General features: G+C 29.1%; 1 protein-coding gene across 5 annotated transcripts in view; it reads left to right on the top strand.

The window, feature by feature from the left end:
- LOC141455988 (probable nuclear hormone receptor HR38) overlaps window positions 1–16,814 on the top strand; it is a 248,493-nt gene that overhangs the window by 18,744 nt on the left and 212,935 nt on the right. For 2 of the 5 annotated variants that reach the window (XM_074131534.1, XM_074131533.1), the window contains exon 1: window positions 5,453–6,193. The exons of 1 other annotated variant lie outside the window; for it this stretch is intronic. In XM_074131534.1, the coding sequence (XP_073987635.1) occupies window positions 6,091–6,193 (103 nt within the window). In that variant the 5' untranslated portion in view covers window positions 5,453–6,090. Of the gene's footprint in view, window positions 1–5,452; window positions 6,194–16,814 lie in introns of those variants that run through there. 2 more of the 5 variants (XM_074131532.1, XM_074131537.1) reach the window with 2 other exon arrangements.

Genomic DNA, 16,814 nt, shown 5'->3' with positions numbered 1-16,814 from the left:
GGTTTTGATCGTTTTTTCCGTACAAAATAGGTGATGTAAAGTGAAAAAGTTTGTACATAACGTGCAATAAGGGAAAATCATGTCAGGGTTCTCAAACGATGTTTAACATTTTTGCTTAAAAATTGTAAGAATAATGGTGATGAATTGTATCAGGGAAAGGATTAGCGCAGTGGTCGGCGTAAATTATCTGGGGATTCGAATCTATGTGGTGGCCCTTAGATTTTCTCTTCAAAGGACCTCTTAGAGCTCATTGTCTGGTGACGGGCAGTCTAGTCTGTAACGAGAGAACATTGAAAAAAGTTTCGGCCGCCAATGACCTAAGAAAAGACGTGCCTTCCTTAAAAGTAAATAAATAAATAATAATAATAAAATTAAATAAATTGTATCTTTTTGAATTGGAACTAGTTTTGTAAAGTCCGTATTTTAGAAACTAGGATACCCCAAAACATCCCGGCAGACACAATTCCCAGCATTGTTTTCAGTGAAGAAGCTCCAAACCGGTTTTTTATGCGACTCAGTCTAAGATTGGACGAATGGTTTCCCCGCTCCTATACAGCTCACTTGGTCACACGTGGAAACCAGGTCCACACCACGCACATCAAGTTTGCTGTTTTTAAAAAAAAATTCTTTATAATCTTTAAATTTCTACAGATTGTTATTTAGGTGTGGAAAGTTGGAACCTACTTTTAAATTTTATAATAATATAATATTCATATGAGGAGTGATTGACTTATTAGATAGGGCATTGTTCTCCCACGCTGAGATCTCGGGTTGGATTTCTTTGGATTTTATTATTTCTATGAGCCTGTAGTGCTCACTGTTATGTCCAGCGATGGAGAGATGCACGTCCAGAGGGTTTTGGATACCATTGACTCTAGACATCTATGCGTCGAAATTAATAATACAGTCGCGCCTCCCATAAAGGACACTGTCACTAACAACCACCTCTATTTACGGAGAGTTTTTGGATTTCCCCATTTTACCCTTATACACTTTCTACATAGCGACCGCGGATATTGATTTAGGGGAACGGATTATATGTTTCACCTCCCATCAACGACCACCTTATTATTAAAAGTTCGTTTGACGCGGTGATAAAAATAATTATCCCCTCTCAAGTTTTTCTTTTTTTCTGGTTTTTCCTAAAGTTTCCTATATAAGCTCATACATCTTGTACCATTTTAATCATTTTTCAATATTTCTTTGGACGAACAATATTATTTTTTGCGATATGTCTTTCAAACGAAAGTGGTTAACTCTAGAAGAGAAAATAAATGTGTTGGAAGATTTTGCAAAAACCAAATCGAGCCATCGTCAACTTGCCGAAAGGTTTGTTCTATTTTTCTAATAATAGATGATAATTTTACTATAAATTATTATTGTTACGAATAAATGTGATGATTATTATAAAAATTGTTATAAAAATTATTAGATAAGTCAATAATATGTAGTTTTTTGATAAATTTTTTGGATAATTAAGAAAAATTTGATGCATATCATATAGCTAAATAATTATGTAGTTATGTACGTTTTTAAATCTGTTAATAATAAACAATTTTTAAGTAGATGTTTGGAAAAACCCCATATTTTTTCATTATGAAACTTGCCTACACTCCTAATAACGGCCACCTCCAAACAGCGGCCACTTTGCTTTCCCCCGCCAGTGTCCGTTATTGAGAGGTTCGACTGTATAAACTTTCATCATAACCGTGCTAATAATAGATGCTTGGTGATATGATGGATAACTCTATCTCCACCAAACTCAGGCAGGATAAAATCAGAGTTAAGATCTGAATTCACCCAGAAGTTCTTACATTCATAAGAGATCTTTCCTAAATATAGATGAGGTGATGAAACACCTTACTGTTAGTCATGCCATGGGCCAAAGCCTCTAATTTAAAAAGCACATTAATAAGGCAGTTTAAATCTAAGAGTTAACGTTTTTAGGCACGGCTGCGATATCAGGAAATTCCAAAGATCTGAAATCCATATATTGATGCCTGATCAAGTGTTAACTTGAGGATGGCTCCATATTTGGAATCTGTACAAAACAGGCGACATGCAGAGGTAAAAAAATAAAGCTAAAAAATAATTTTTTCCACTTTCTCAAATATTCAAGAACTTTCGATTCCTTTGAGGAAAGGTAATTGAAGTACGTTTAGCGTTTTGGTTTCATGATTCCAAATGATGTGGTCGATTACGCCGAAATCTTAGCTAACATGAGATTCTATGTTCCATCTGACAGATTCACATGCTTTCGATCTTGTAATGCCATCCTCAGGTATCTATTGGTTCAAATATAGTTCAGTATTATGGCACAATTATAAATTTAACACCAAATTACACAATTTGGTAAAATATCTTCTTTTATTTTTACTTATAATAATTCGTAATTACACTTGAAAAAGAAAGAAACTAAAGAGGATATTACCAAATCTATTTTATATATAATTATCTAATAGCCAACACCAAATAGAGCCGTCTCGTCTAATTCTAATAGGTGAGATTCGTCTACGAATCAAGACCTACGCACTTCAATATGTTGTCTATTTTATTCTTATTACAATTTCTATTTCTATTCTTATACCATTAAATAAAGTCCAATGCCAAAACCAGTATTCCAATCTAGTCCCACAATCCTATCTTTGCTGCCCGCACCACTTACCACTAAGCTATTAATAATTAGAATAACTTGGTGTTTATGTTTTGGATGCAAATTCTCCAATTACTGATTTGAGATAAACCATGTAGCAAATATGAAATGCACTTGTTTTCTCCACAATTTTTACTAAATATTTATTTATAAATATGAGCAATTTTCATCAATTAAAAGATAGGATATTTATTTTAGTTGGTAAAACATAAAAAAAGAAAAAGAAAATACTTTAAGATAAGAATGAAGAGTTGAAGGGATCACGCAATCAAACGCTGTGTTCCTCTGCAATCAATCCATGGCTCTTTCTTGTCGTAGATAACAAAATGAAAACTTTTCAAAATTGCAAAATCTAACTAAAAATAGTGAATTAAATTATACTTAAAATGAAATAAATTATAAATCCTCGTAGAGGCCTATATTTTTTTTAGTTTAAGGTGCGTAAGGTCATTGGCGTTCGATTGCCTTATAAATCGCAAAATATTTTTACGAATTGAAATTTAAATGTTTGCCACTAGTATTTTAACTAAATAGATAATGATAATACTGTTAAAAAGTTTATATTTATCACTAAAAAACAGTCAGAAAATTATCTTTTTGTTTTGCTAAAGTATCTCCCTAAATTTTTAGAAAGACAAATTAATCCTCATGATATCTTCGAACAAAAAATGGTATCGCTTTTACTCTAGTAATAACATTGATATAAAAGGGAAGGGAATACTGGATTCCAACGCGGAGAACCCGGTTTCGAATCCAGTTACTGTCCCTTAGATTTTCTTACATCTTACTATCCGGTAGTGGTCAGTACACTCTAGGAAATGTTGGAGATTTGCTCTAAAAATTGTATAAGTATATTTAGGCAAAATTGCATCAATTAATTTCTTTGCTTTTGCGAAATAAAAAAGGCAGCGATGAACTTAGATCAGCTGGGCAATCCTTCTTACATTCACTAAAAGCGACAATTAGTAAAATAAACCCAATTTTATTTCTTTAAAAAAACTAGTTAGTTGAATATCTGTTTAGCCACGCTACCCCATTATGGCATCAAACGAATTGAATTCTAATTTCTACTAAATAGATGAATAATTTCAAGGTGTTTTAGGTGAAGCTGGTCGCCGTGTAGGAGGTAGGTGGTGAAGACATGAGGTCAATGTCATACTTATAAAAAAAACTAAAATAAAAAATTAAGTACATTTATTAGACTAAATATTCAGTGCTTCTGGTACGTAGTAATGCGGAAAAAATATTTCATTAATATTAATAAGATTACGTAAATTTTTATATTAGATATTTGCTTTTAAATGTTTATAAAAATAATAGATTTTTTTTTTAGCTTTTTTGAATAAACTAAAACTGAATTTAGTACAGGTGCCTTTTTGTTTTAAGTGTACGTATTAATTTTGATTATTGATCAGTGATTCGGAGTTCTAAAATTTTGCTTTTTTGTTTCATTATTGAAACTTACAACTGTTGGCGCAAATTCGCACTGAACGAAGCAGGCGCAGGTCTACGTTTTAAGATTTTTCTCTACCTTGACGCCCCGTAGCTATTTACCAGTCAAATGAGAGTTGATTTTCTAAATTGAGGCTCTGCTGTGAAAATATTTTTGAAAATAAAACTTTTCATTCTTAAAAAAAATAATTTATGATATTTTTAAACAAATTTACCCATTTCCGGCTGAGGATAAAGACGGCTTCGCCTGTCAGTAACCGCAGCGGTCGGTGTGATTAATTTAAAAAATTAAATGCAGAGAGATGCAGGAACTTTGGATGCGTTCTCTCTCCACACATACACACTTTAGCAGTCTCTCTTACATATACACTCTTCTTAAACGCTCATAATATTATGTGTTACAGAGATGATGACTCTGGTAAACTAGAAATCCAATCATGAACTCCTAGAATATATATTTTACAAAGAAATCCTAAAGTACAATTTATGGTCGTCAAAAGGAAGGAAGAATCGAAAAGAGCAGAGAACGCAAGATTTTTTTCTATCTTGGGGCAAAAAAAAAAATCGATAGTTGGTGCTTTTAATGAACAGTGATACGGCCATAGGTCTGCGAGACACGAGTGTTATCTCTGAAGAGCAGAAGTCAGAACACTTACATTGGAGATTAACTGCTAGAAATGATATTTCTCGATATATAGCTAAAGGAGAAGTAAAGAAAAGAGCCGACGTGTAGTTACCAATATTCTTCATAAATGTCGTTGATTAAAATGTGTGGTTTTATAATGTGGTTACGGATGGTTGAAAAGATGAACTGTAGCAGATGTTGAAAATCATCGCTGGAGTAAAAAAGACTAGCCTAGAAGAAGAAAGATGGAGGAGATGTTGAGGAAACGGGTTCGTGATGGGTTCTGGTAGGATAGAGAGATGCTGATGGTGGATGAATGTTATATGTAATATGACGTAAGCAGGAAGCGAGAAGGAGAAGGAATAGAAGGAAAAAAGTTCTTTGCCTTTCGATAAAATTGAGGTCTTTAAATCAATCGACAGGACAAAATTAACAGAAAAAGAAATGTTTCATTTTTAAATAAAAAATGATAATGATAAATAACTGTACAATTTAATTTCATTCTTAGCTCACTAAAAGCTTATCTTATTTGGGGGGGGGGGTGCTTTAACAAAGAAAATTCATAATTGTTGAATGAAAATCAACCCTCAGGCTATGGTAACATTGTTTAACATAAAGAAAATTTTATATGTGTAGGCGGCTATAGTATCGATCTGGTGGAAACTGTTTAGATAAGAGGGTTGATACTTTAGAAAAGAGGGATGTGAGGTCATGGACGATCGACGTCATAACTATGACGTCACATTGCGGTGTTCCAATGGGGCGGTAGATCGAAGCGCAACGTCATAGAACGTAGGGACTACGTCACTATTCACTGGGGGGAAAGGCTCCGGTTTATAATAGCAATGGTAGGGATAGATGACTGTGTCAGTTGTTAGGTGTAGTCCGTATCGTGAACAGGTAAACTGTAACGAGCTTATATCCTTATATATTTTTATATAAAAAAATTAATTCGTCATTTAAATATTAAATGCGAACTTTAGTCGATAATTAAAAGAAACTATTTTGCCGGTTTATAAAATTACGGAAGAATAAGTTGAAGTGATTTAATTATTTTGATTTTTTTGAATGTGTGCGAGACTTTTTCCGGGTTATAATAACTGAAGAGAGTTTAGACAGTTTTACCTTTTTGCAAAATTATTATTTATTTATTTTTCTTTCTTCAAAGACTATAATTTTTTTTTAATTCTTTGGAAGAGGATACGGTCGCCAAAAGCTAGTTAATTGTAGCGGCAAGCTACAAGACCAATTTTGGAATACACCATCATAACCTGGAGACTGGCCCAGGAGGCGATCAAGGTATGTCAGACAGAGAGAAGAAGTCGAGCACCGAGAGCAGCTGATATGACAGATAGCGAGTATGATCAACTGGACTCTTACTAATTACAATAGTGACGCCAATAATAACCGAACTACTACAAACAGCCTCGCCCAATACAATAAGAAAAGAGGATTTGGTTATCGTAAGTCCAAATAATTTGAAATAACTGACTAACCATGCTAATTAATTGAAAAATTCAAACTTAACTAACATTTTTAGAAAATTGCTTAACTAATTTCACTAACATATTAACCAGAAAGGAAAAACTTTAATTCATTAAAGGAAATTTACTTTAATATAAAATTTAAATGTCCACAAAAAAAAAATTCTCTAAATGAGAGCAATAAAGCAAAAAATTTGACTTCTTAATCAGACAAAAATAAAATGAGTATTATTTATTAATGAAAGATAAAATTAATTTAAATTATAGAAAGAGATGCGTTCATTAACGTGATGACTTCCCGTAACATGTTAGATTCCGATAAACGTAGTGACAATCTAAAAAAACAATTAACTGTTTATAAAATTTTAAATATTAATTAAATAAATTCAAGTTTTTTAACGTAATTAATTAAAAACTAAAATAACAAAATCATTTAAACGCTTAAAGAAATGCGGCATTAATATTTTAAAATATTCCCGTCCATTGTTTGTTAGAGTGATGTCAGAAAGGCGGTTAATGTGACGTGGCCGCCCCCAGTAAACGTCATTGCCGCAGTGACGTCACATTTTGGTCGATATTACCGCCTCCTCTTAGTGAATTGGAGGCGGCAAACGCCAGTTGTTAAGTAGAAGTGCTATCGACCACCTGTCAAGTAGTGAACTTGATTTAAAATACGTCAGAAAATAAGCTAGCTGTACAAAATCCATTATTTCTAGATATAGAAATAATTTTTTATTTTTAACCAGGATTTAAGGATTAAAAGGATTTAGCATATTTAAATATATGTTTATAAAAAAAAAAGAAACAAATTATCTTCATGCGGTCATAAACAGTAACTTAAACAATTCAATAAAATCTGTAAAAATTAATAACGCATCCCATTAACGGTATTTATTTAGGAAGAAACGATTAAATGCGGGTTTTCTTGCGTAAAAATTAAGGACATAACATTATGTACATGCTTATTAAAAAATGTAAATAAATGAATCTTTAAATAAAATAAATGCCATTAAAATTAAATTTAATAAAAATAAATTACGAATTTATTTATTTGAAAATATTAATATAAAATAGAAATAATTTAAAAAATATTTCTGAAAAATGGGAACTAAAATATTGAACTAGGAAAGTAATTCGAACGGCCCGCAATAAGTTTAGGGTGGAAAAACTCTCGCTTTTATTGCGACTAAAACTTGTAATTTTCCTTCAAAAAAATGGAAATTTTCTAAAATTTTAATAATTTGAGCCATTATTTTAAAGAAATGTTATTATTTAAAAAATATAGATTTATACACAAAATATAAAAAATGAAATCTAAAATGCGTAATGATATCGAATTTTAAAAAAATTGATAAAGAATATATATTAAATTATTATTTTTTTAATTGGCTAATTAATTTAATCAATTTAAAAATAAATTATGAATCTTCAATTTTTAAATTTAGAATGAAATACAAAATTCAATTTTTTTCAATCAGAACGGTTATTTTTATTTAAGGCCTTAATTTAAAAATCATTAATTTTAGTTTTTACTATTATTTAGAAAGATAAGAACAACATCTTCATTTTTAAATCAATTTATATTCTTTTTTTTAAAATAGTCAATATTAATTAATGTTAATAATTACAAATAAATAAGAATTAGCGCTAAACTGGTTGTAAAACGCAATTGATTTATATGTAATTTTTAATTTATTCATCATTTTTAAAAATTGGGAGTTAAATTTTGATTTTTTGGATTATTGTTCATTCATAAAGTAATGGAAAATTAACAAAATGAAGTCTATCTGCTGAAGAAAAGTAATAACTTAAAAGAAAAAGTAAACATTTTTGTTTTTCGCTAATCGTCAAATGTTTAAAATCTATTCACTTACGCATTGTTATTAATCTTAAACTGTTTTAATTTGATTTCTTAAAACATCAGTTTTTCCTTAAAATTGTTTTATTTAAAATATATTTTCTTTAAAAAAAAATAAGTGAAATATTATTTTTGAGTGAGTTTGAAAATTTATTTTAAGATTACAAATTTTTCTTTTAAAAAGCGTCAGTTATCTTGGTGGTAAATTTTGAAAAAGGTGGGAAAAAAAAAACTGACTGACTAAATGACTAGCCTCAAAATACGACATAATTAGTGATTTACGGTTACTGTTGTCAATTTCACTGCCGAAGTACCTTGCAACAAAAGATTGTAGAAAATTTAAAAAAAAAGAGCATGAATTGGTGTGCATTGTGCATGACCTGCTAATTCTCCAAGATGCATGCAGAGTAGATGGATTGTTTTATTTAAATAAAATCATTTTTGTTTTTATTTATTAAATTTTATCTACGATTTTCTTTAATGCACAATATATTTGTCCTCTTCTTATAAAAAATAATAATTAAAACAGATCACTGGTGTCGAGCCAGAAAAATTACGGTTTCTAAAGTAATAATTATTACTTGAGAAAAAATCATAAAAGAAATGAACCATATTTCACCGTACGCGATTATAGCTAGCGCCGGACTGCGTCAAAAGAAGGACCTGCCCCTTCAAAAAGAGGAGGTACCTAGACTGCCCTCTCTCAGAGCACGGTGAAAGTTGGCTTACTGATATACATATATACATGATCACAGCAGAGAATCTAACGGGTTCCAGCTTTAACCGCTAGGCAGCACCACCTGACGGTGTGTTGAAATCTTATACAAATAGTTTTACCATATCCGTTTGCTGCTATTCCAAACTACGTGTTTTAATGTGATGGCATTTTTTTTGATGCTGTGCGTTAGGTTTGTTTCTTTTTATTTCTTTTGATTTTTTAAACGTTTCTTTTCAATTTTTTTTTCTTTAATTGAACTTCTATGTTTTAAAATTTCATGATGAAACTGAAAATTTAATTTGTTTCTTTGTTGGTACTTTTTGAGAATGTTTCTAGCTTCAAAGTATTCGTGTGTGCAGTATTCATTTCAAATATTTCTTAAAGAAACTACTTTAGGAGAACAAATAGAACTCTATTTTTAGTTCAAACGCTATTTAACAGAAAAGTAATTTAATAGGTTTCACTATTAATAGTGTCACAAATAAATTCAGCGAATTTAGTTTCCAGATACTGAATCAGTAATCTACAAATTAATCCAAAACTAGAAGAAGCCAGGTGTCTCTCTCTTCCATTAGTCTAGTGCAAGTCTACCTTTAAATTTAAAATTTAGTTTCTATATAGAAAAAAAATTTCAAAAATTAGTCATGCAATAGAATCGCCCAAATATAAACTACTTTCTTAATTATTTTTTGCTTAAAGTTTAGATTTGATGTTGAAAATTTGTTTCGAGTTCACAGTGCTGGGTAATATCATTGATTCAAACCGTCGTTGCCCGCAAATTTGTCAAACTTATGACCAGTTTTGAACTTTCAACTATCAGTGATTCATTTATCAGTAGTTGTCTTCAATCAAATTCATCAGTAGTTTGATTCTAACTAGGGCCTGATTGAAGTCAAACTCTGCAACTACTTTTTAATTACCCTCGTAAGCATTATTTTAAATTTATTGTTCTGAAAAGTTTGAAGATTTGTTTTAAATTTTGTTTTCATTTGTAGTTTTAAATACTTACTGAATAAATCAATGTATAAATAATTTAAAGCATTCGGTTAATTTTAAATTTCGCGCGAAGGCCCAATTTTAATATTTTTAAAATCCACAATTGACTTTAAAATGTAAAACAAAACTTCTAATAACATATCTTAAGTTTTTGAATTTTTGTCCACTAAAGTACAAGCAAATATTAATTTTGCTTGAGACTAAACTTTTAAATAGTGTAGAAAGCCCTCAATTATTCATAAAGTCTTAACTCATTGCTCACACAGTCTCGAAATTAAAAAAATAAAATAAAATAAAATGTAAGAATGAATACTTGAACAGTTAATTTAGGGAAAACGATTTGTAAGGTTTATAAAATTTCAAACCATATTAGTGTTAATAAATCATTCAAAAGAAATAAAAATAAAAATAATAATATTTTATATAAGGGAAGGGATTAGCTATGAGGTTAGCATACTGGACTCCCACGCGAAGGTCCCGGGTTCGAATCCAGCAGCTGACCCTTAGATTTTCTCTTCCTAGGAGCTACTTACAGCTCACTGTCCGGTGATGGACAGTGTTGTCTGTAACGTGAGAACACTGTCCGGAGGCCGGCAGTGCACTGAAAAAAAGCTCCGGGCGCCAATAACCTTAGATGTTGACGCGCCTTTAAAAAAAAAAAAAAAAAAAATATTTTATAGTCTAGTAGTAGTAGGTAGTCTTTATTTAAAAGTACATTACAACATTAAAAATAAATATGCATTTTACAATTTAATAATAAAGAGTTTATCCCTGATCAATCGATCGTCGGAGGAGTCTATCTAACGGACAGTAAAAATAAATGTTATTTAACTTCTTACATTTAAAAAATGAAAAAGAAAGAGAAGTAATAATATAATAAAATAATTGAAATAAAGAATACTCATAGTAGTACTTATAGAAGATGAATTAGAAGATTTCTTAGATATATCCTAAATTTTATTTTATAGTCTATTTTATTACATGCGCTGAATTTTATAATCTATTTATAACAACAAAAAAAAAATTATTTTTATTTGCGGAAAAATCGATCAGTTTTGATTTTATAAGTGTGGGATGAAAGTGAAACTTTAAAAATGCTTTTTTAGTTGTTCTATTTATACTCGTCTGTACATTTTATTTTTAAACTTAAGTTTAAATTTGAGTTTGCTTAACTTAAGTTTAACTATTCAGCCTTTTGATCGTAATTAATGACAAACTTGTTTCAAAAGATAGGTGTGTAAATCTAAAAATAATTTAAAAAAAAAAATATATATATATCTGATTAAAATTAAGATAACTCAATATTCATTTAAAAATTAAAACAATGAAGCGTTAAACAATCCCTTAATTTTCAATTAAAGAATTCACTACATAGAATTTCAATTTATTTTTTAGAATTTCAGACAGCAGGAACAATATGTTAAATATAAGTTCAAGTTTCAACTAAATTGAAAGTTTTCTATGAGTTTAAAGGACATAAAATATGGACACTTATTCAATATCTTTTCTGAACGTTTAGTAATTTTAGAATTCCGAATTTTTATCTTGAACAGTTTCAGTTAGACTGTCATCTTAAGCATAAGTTAGTTCGATTATTCTTTTAAAAGAAATCTGCTAAAAACTAATGAACCATTGGATCGCTTTTAGGTTGTACTAGGTCTTCACGATATTCCTTGCTAAGCGATAAAGTAACAAGTTGAGAAATCAGATTTTTTTAACTTTAGATTAACAAAAGAACCAAACTTGATAGCTCATTGCCTCAAACCTGAAAATTTCTTGTATTCAAGAATAGTCTGGAAACCGTAAACCGACTATATCTAAACTTATTTAATAAAAAGTTTATTTCTAAATTTCACTTTATTTTACATTATGATGGGTTATGATTATGATGGATTATTATGGACAATTGACAAATAAACGTTCTTAACTGTTGTTTAATATTTTAATTAACTATACTTTAAGTTATTCATTGCTTTCTCTATGTAATATAATATTAAAAGTCTAATGCGTTTACTATTACAACGTAATTTAGAAGAGAACAGAACTAATAGGAGATTAATGTTCAATTTCAATTCAAGTCTTGTGAAGCACTTGCCTTTAATTTAAGATTGACAAGTGATTCATCAGCGAGTTATTATTATTTATTTGATTATTATTAATTTAGATGAAAACTTAAGATTACTTATCCTTCGATCTTTTGATCTAATTGTGCGATCTTGACAATAAAGTTTCAAAAAACTAATCTATAGGAAGTTTGGCCTCTTTAAGAACTAATATAGTTTTCCAGCAATACTTACAAGTGTTGTACTATGTTTGTTTTGAACTTCTAGATTCTTCCAACTAACTTATTTCTTTTTGAGTTGTTACCTTTAATTTTATAGTTCAAAAAGAGAGCAAGCTCACTCCAAACATGGTGCTAATCTTAAAAAAGTTACTTCTTAACAAGAAATTTTCAGTTTCTAGTGCCAAGTTTGTTAAAAAATTCGATTTTCATCATTTAGAGACATAATCTATTACACGGACCCCCAATGAATTATTTTTAATTTAATACTTTTAATTTTTGAAATGAGATTTTGATTAATTAATAAAAGTAACAAAAACATTTTTAAGAAATAACATTTTCTTTACGTCTTATTTCTTGAAACTTATCCTTTTTTTTCCACAAAGAGGACATGGAGCAAGATTTTTCCAATCAATTTGTATCTTTTCTTTGTGGATAATTCCTTATCAATATTCTTTGTTGGTTGTATCCACAATAATTTATAATTTTAATTTAATTTCTGAATAAGAACAAAAATTAACAATTATTTCTTTAACTACATATTTGTTACTTCAATAAACTAACTCCGGCGTTAAAAAAAAACTAGTAAGGTTAAGCAGTTAGTTGTGAATAATTGATTTTTATTACTATAATGTAATCTTTGTAAACAATTTGCAGATTTCGTTCATTTAAATAATATTTAAACAATTGAATAGAAAACAAAGTACAACTAGTTTAGCAGTGTAGACTTTAGATCTCCAATAGTTTTAAAAAGATAAGTTTAATTTCTGTTCTTAATTTCAGATATTTGGTGATTTCGTATTGATAAAAATAATTACAGAAAAAAATTTACAGTTTTATATAAAATGAGTTCAACAAGTTGTAGTATGGCACCCTGATAACCTGCAACCTTATAACCACACCTAGTATTGTAGTGTGCTTTTATTTATTACTGAGAAATTGCATCTCCTCATCCAAATAGGAATATTTCATATTCGGTCTTATCCAATAATTTTTTATTCTTCTCGTCTATTCGTGCTATTTGAACAAATTAAAATTCTTGTTGAAATTAATTTAAATTTAGCCCATTAATTTCCAGTAATATAATATTATTTCGACTCAATCCAAAAACAAAACAAAGATATTTTGATTTACATATATTTTTAAATCAATTGAAAAAAAAATTAATTCTCTGGCGTCGAACACAGGTTTGTCAAAATTTAGTTTTTCCGATTTTTATTGCTTATTTTATAATAATTTAATTTATCGACCTTTATTCTCATTGTGTTTTATCTGTCTGTAAGTTTATTGTTTACACTTATTTGCGTTTTATGTATTAAAACAAATTTTTTATACGGATACGTTATAAATGATGAGCACTATGGCAAAATTTTATTATTTGATTAAAATAGGCAATTTTGTCTAATATATTTTACGATTACTGCTTTCAAAAGGCTTTTTTTTTTCATTTTATTTATTTATTTTTTAAGCAAATTTTGTCGTTTTCAAATATTTAATTTATTTTTGTTTTTTAAATATTTTTTTTTTATTTTATTTTTAAAGAATTCAGTCTAATTATTCTGTTAATAAACTGGTTTAAATGTGCCAGAAATACATTGGAGTTAGGCATTGATCGAATACTTCATTTTGTTTCATTGCGGCCATGTTTGGGAAAGTCTGTTTTCCTCTTGAAGACCACCATTTCCCTCTATCTCTTCCATAGGAGATTATTTCTCCATTTTCTGACAAAAATCTCACAGATTACAATCTTCTACCTATGTAGCTATTTCTTTCTCCATTACACCTTATCATTAATGCGAACATATAATTGATTAATGGCGAATGTGCTACGTTTTATTAAACGTATCACAAATAATTAATTCGCCGATAAAATCTGAACCATTCGAAATGATTTCATTTAGTTCAGTATAAGAAAACTGCCACAAAAATTAAGTAAATGTTTTTGAATATGGATGGTTAAACTTAAGCTGCAAAAGCGTTCAATTCTAAAAGTACTTCAGCATTTTTGCTGTTTAAAAGCAAAATAGAATTGAGCTTACGTTTAATGTTATATTTAATCAAAAGTGTCGGATTTTGTTAGTGTATTCAATTTTATCGTAGCCTGAGAAATAATAAGTAAACGTAAATGAAATCTATAGACTTTTTTTTAAAATGAAGGATCTGTTCCTTTACAAAAATAAATTTTGGTTGATCCAATTATTTTAAATAATTTCGAATCTAATGAAAAATTGAACAAATAGATTCAATTCTTAGGTTCGCCTGTTTTCTGTAACTGAACCAAATTTAGAATTTTGCTTTTCTTTTGATTCCTTTGTTCTTAAAAAAATCACAATTATACATAGAGATTATTGTTGCATTATTTTGTAACTAAAATTTTTTGAAAGGCCGTAAAAATTTTCGCAATTCACACCTCGACATTAATTTTCTCAAAGATTCTTAGTATCGGCTCTTCTCATCTTTTTACAAATGCTCGTTTCAAGTAATTTACTTTCAAATTCTTTCTCTTACCTTTAATTTAATAAGAAAAAACAAGTAACGGGTGAAAATTATAATAGTCTATAAACAAATTCTTGTCTAGAAAGAAAATCTAATTAAAAAAAACAAAAACAAATAAACCATCATTTTATTTATTTATTTATCGAAAACACGGCATAACTGTTGCCATAACAAACATCTAAGGTGTAATTTAGTATAGGAAAATAATAGAAAGTCTAAATGCATGGTCCCAGACATAATAACAAAATATATGCATTGTGTAAATCAGTTCTCCACAAAGCAAACATCACATAATACACTTCGTTATGTTCGTATTCAATGTGTGTAATGAAGAAACCCACACTGCCAAAATTATACTTGAGTGTTACCCTAACATTGTAACGAATAAATTCGTAATAACATAGCAGAAATCTTGGTAATAAGTTTTGGTAACTGGGTCGTCCTATTCCATAGACGGACATCGGTTATTTATATTTCACCTAAGTCAACTAAATTGATACAAATAGTTTTTGAGTTTTCTTTTTCTTTAAATGTGTACATGTTACAAGAGTCTGTATTTAAACATGAGCACCTTTCATCCCAATAGAGAAATAATGAACAAACAGAATAATAATAATTTTTTTTTAAAAACAATCTGATTACTTTCTCTAACTTCTCTACTCAAAATACTAATTACGAATATTTTGCTAGAAGGTTACTGGCAGAGAATTGGTTCTTCCATGGCTTTGATAAATTCGTCTTTGCTTCTTGAACGTATATTCTGCATTGATATCTTTTATAAAATTAAATTACCATGTCAGTGTTCTATACAAATCTATTTATTTTATCTCCTTAACAAAAACTTACAGTTTAAAAAGTTAAGTATAAGGGTTGATTGAACGCCAAAAGGTACACAAATTTTAATTTTATATTCGTGCAGTTTTTGACGATCAACCCTTATACAACTATCCTACCGGTCAGTTTTAATTTTATTTATTTACTTTATTTTTTTTGTTAAAACTCACAAAAATAAGATTTGTAGTAATTTACTTTAACAAAAGCAGCTATAAATTATCTTTATTGTTGTTTGAATTAATCATTATTATAGCAATTTGGAGCAATTTCTTAATTTTGTATCCAAAATTGTTTCTTGACTCATTATGAAGGTTTTCTCTTGTTGTAAGTAGTTGAGACATTTAAATTTGAAAACACTGACTAAAATTATTTGCTAATATTAACTTGGTATAAATTATTTATTTATCTCCGCTTATTTTCCTATTTAAATAATTATTTTTTCTTTCTGTTTTGGCTGCAAGAATAATATTGCGAGCTAGTTAGGTGGTTCGGCATTAGTCACAAATAACTATTTCTAACTTTGAAATTTACTGTTTTTTGGTTTTACACTTAAAAAAGAACAAACTGTGCTTAGCTTAATGAAATTTGTTAAAAACTATGCTCTCTCAAAATCATTGCAATAAAACTATTCTTCTTCTGCGTAGATCCCGGGGTATGGCTTCCCATCAGACTCAGTCTACCTAAGAGGAGACTCTTTCAGTTCACTGTTTCCTGATGAACAGTGTTGTCTGTATTAAGAAATACGAGTAGTTCTTCAGAGTGCACTGAATTGAGCTTACGTTTAATGTTATATTTAATCAAAAGTGTCGGATATTGTTAGTGTATTCAATTTTATCGTAGCCTAAGAAATAATTAAAACTGTCCGGTAGGACAGTTGTATAAGGGTTGACCATCAAAAACTGCACGAAAAAGTGTAACGTTGAAAAACACCCAACTTTGACAATTTTTTTCTATTTTTCTATAAAAGATAAAATTCCCAAATTTTCTTTAAATCTTACTCCAAACCCTCCTTTATAACTGTAATTTTTTTGCAACAACCCAGATCTAATAGGTTAAGTAAAAGTAAATGAAATTTATAGATTTTTTTTTTTAAATGAAGGATCTGTTCCTTTACAAAAATAAATTTTGATTGATCTAATTATTTTAAATAATTTCGAATCCAATGAAAAATTGAACAAATAGATTCAATTCTTAGGTTCGCCTGTTTTCTGTAACTGAATCAAATTTAGAATTTTTTTTTTTTTCTCCGAGCGCCCAATGATCTTAGAAAATGCTGCGCCTTAATCAAATATATATTTTTTTGTGTTAGTGAGTAACTTTTTTTACTTTGAATTAAAACTAGTCTGAAGACTGCAGTGATTTATTTGAATAATTTCATTTTGTGTAAGTTTGACTCCCAAAAATGATCAACTTAGAT

Source organism: Rhodnius prolixus, unplaced genomic scaffold (assembly GCF_049639745.1).
Source record: "Rhodnius prolixus isolate KJV_2025 unplaced genomic scaffold, Rpr scaffold_4, whole genome shotgun sequence".
Classification (NCBI taxonomy): Eukaryota; Metazoa; Arthropoda; class Insecta; order Hemiptera; family Reduviidae; genus Rhodnius; species Rhodnius prolixus.
This window is presented reverse-complemented; position numbering and strand designations above follow the sequence as displayed.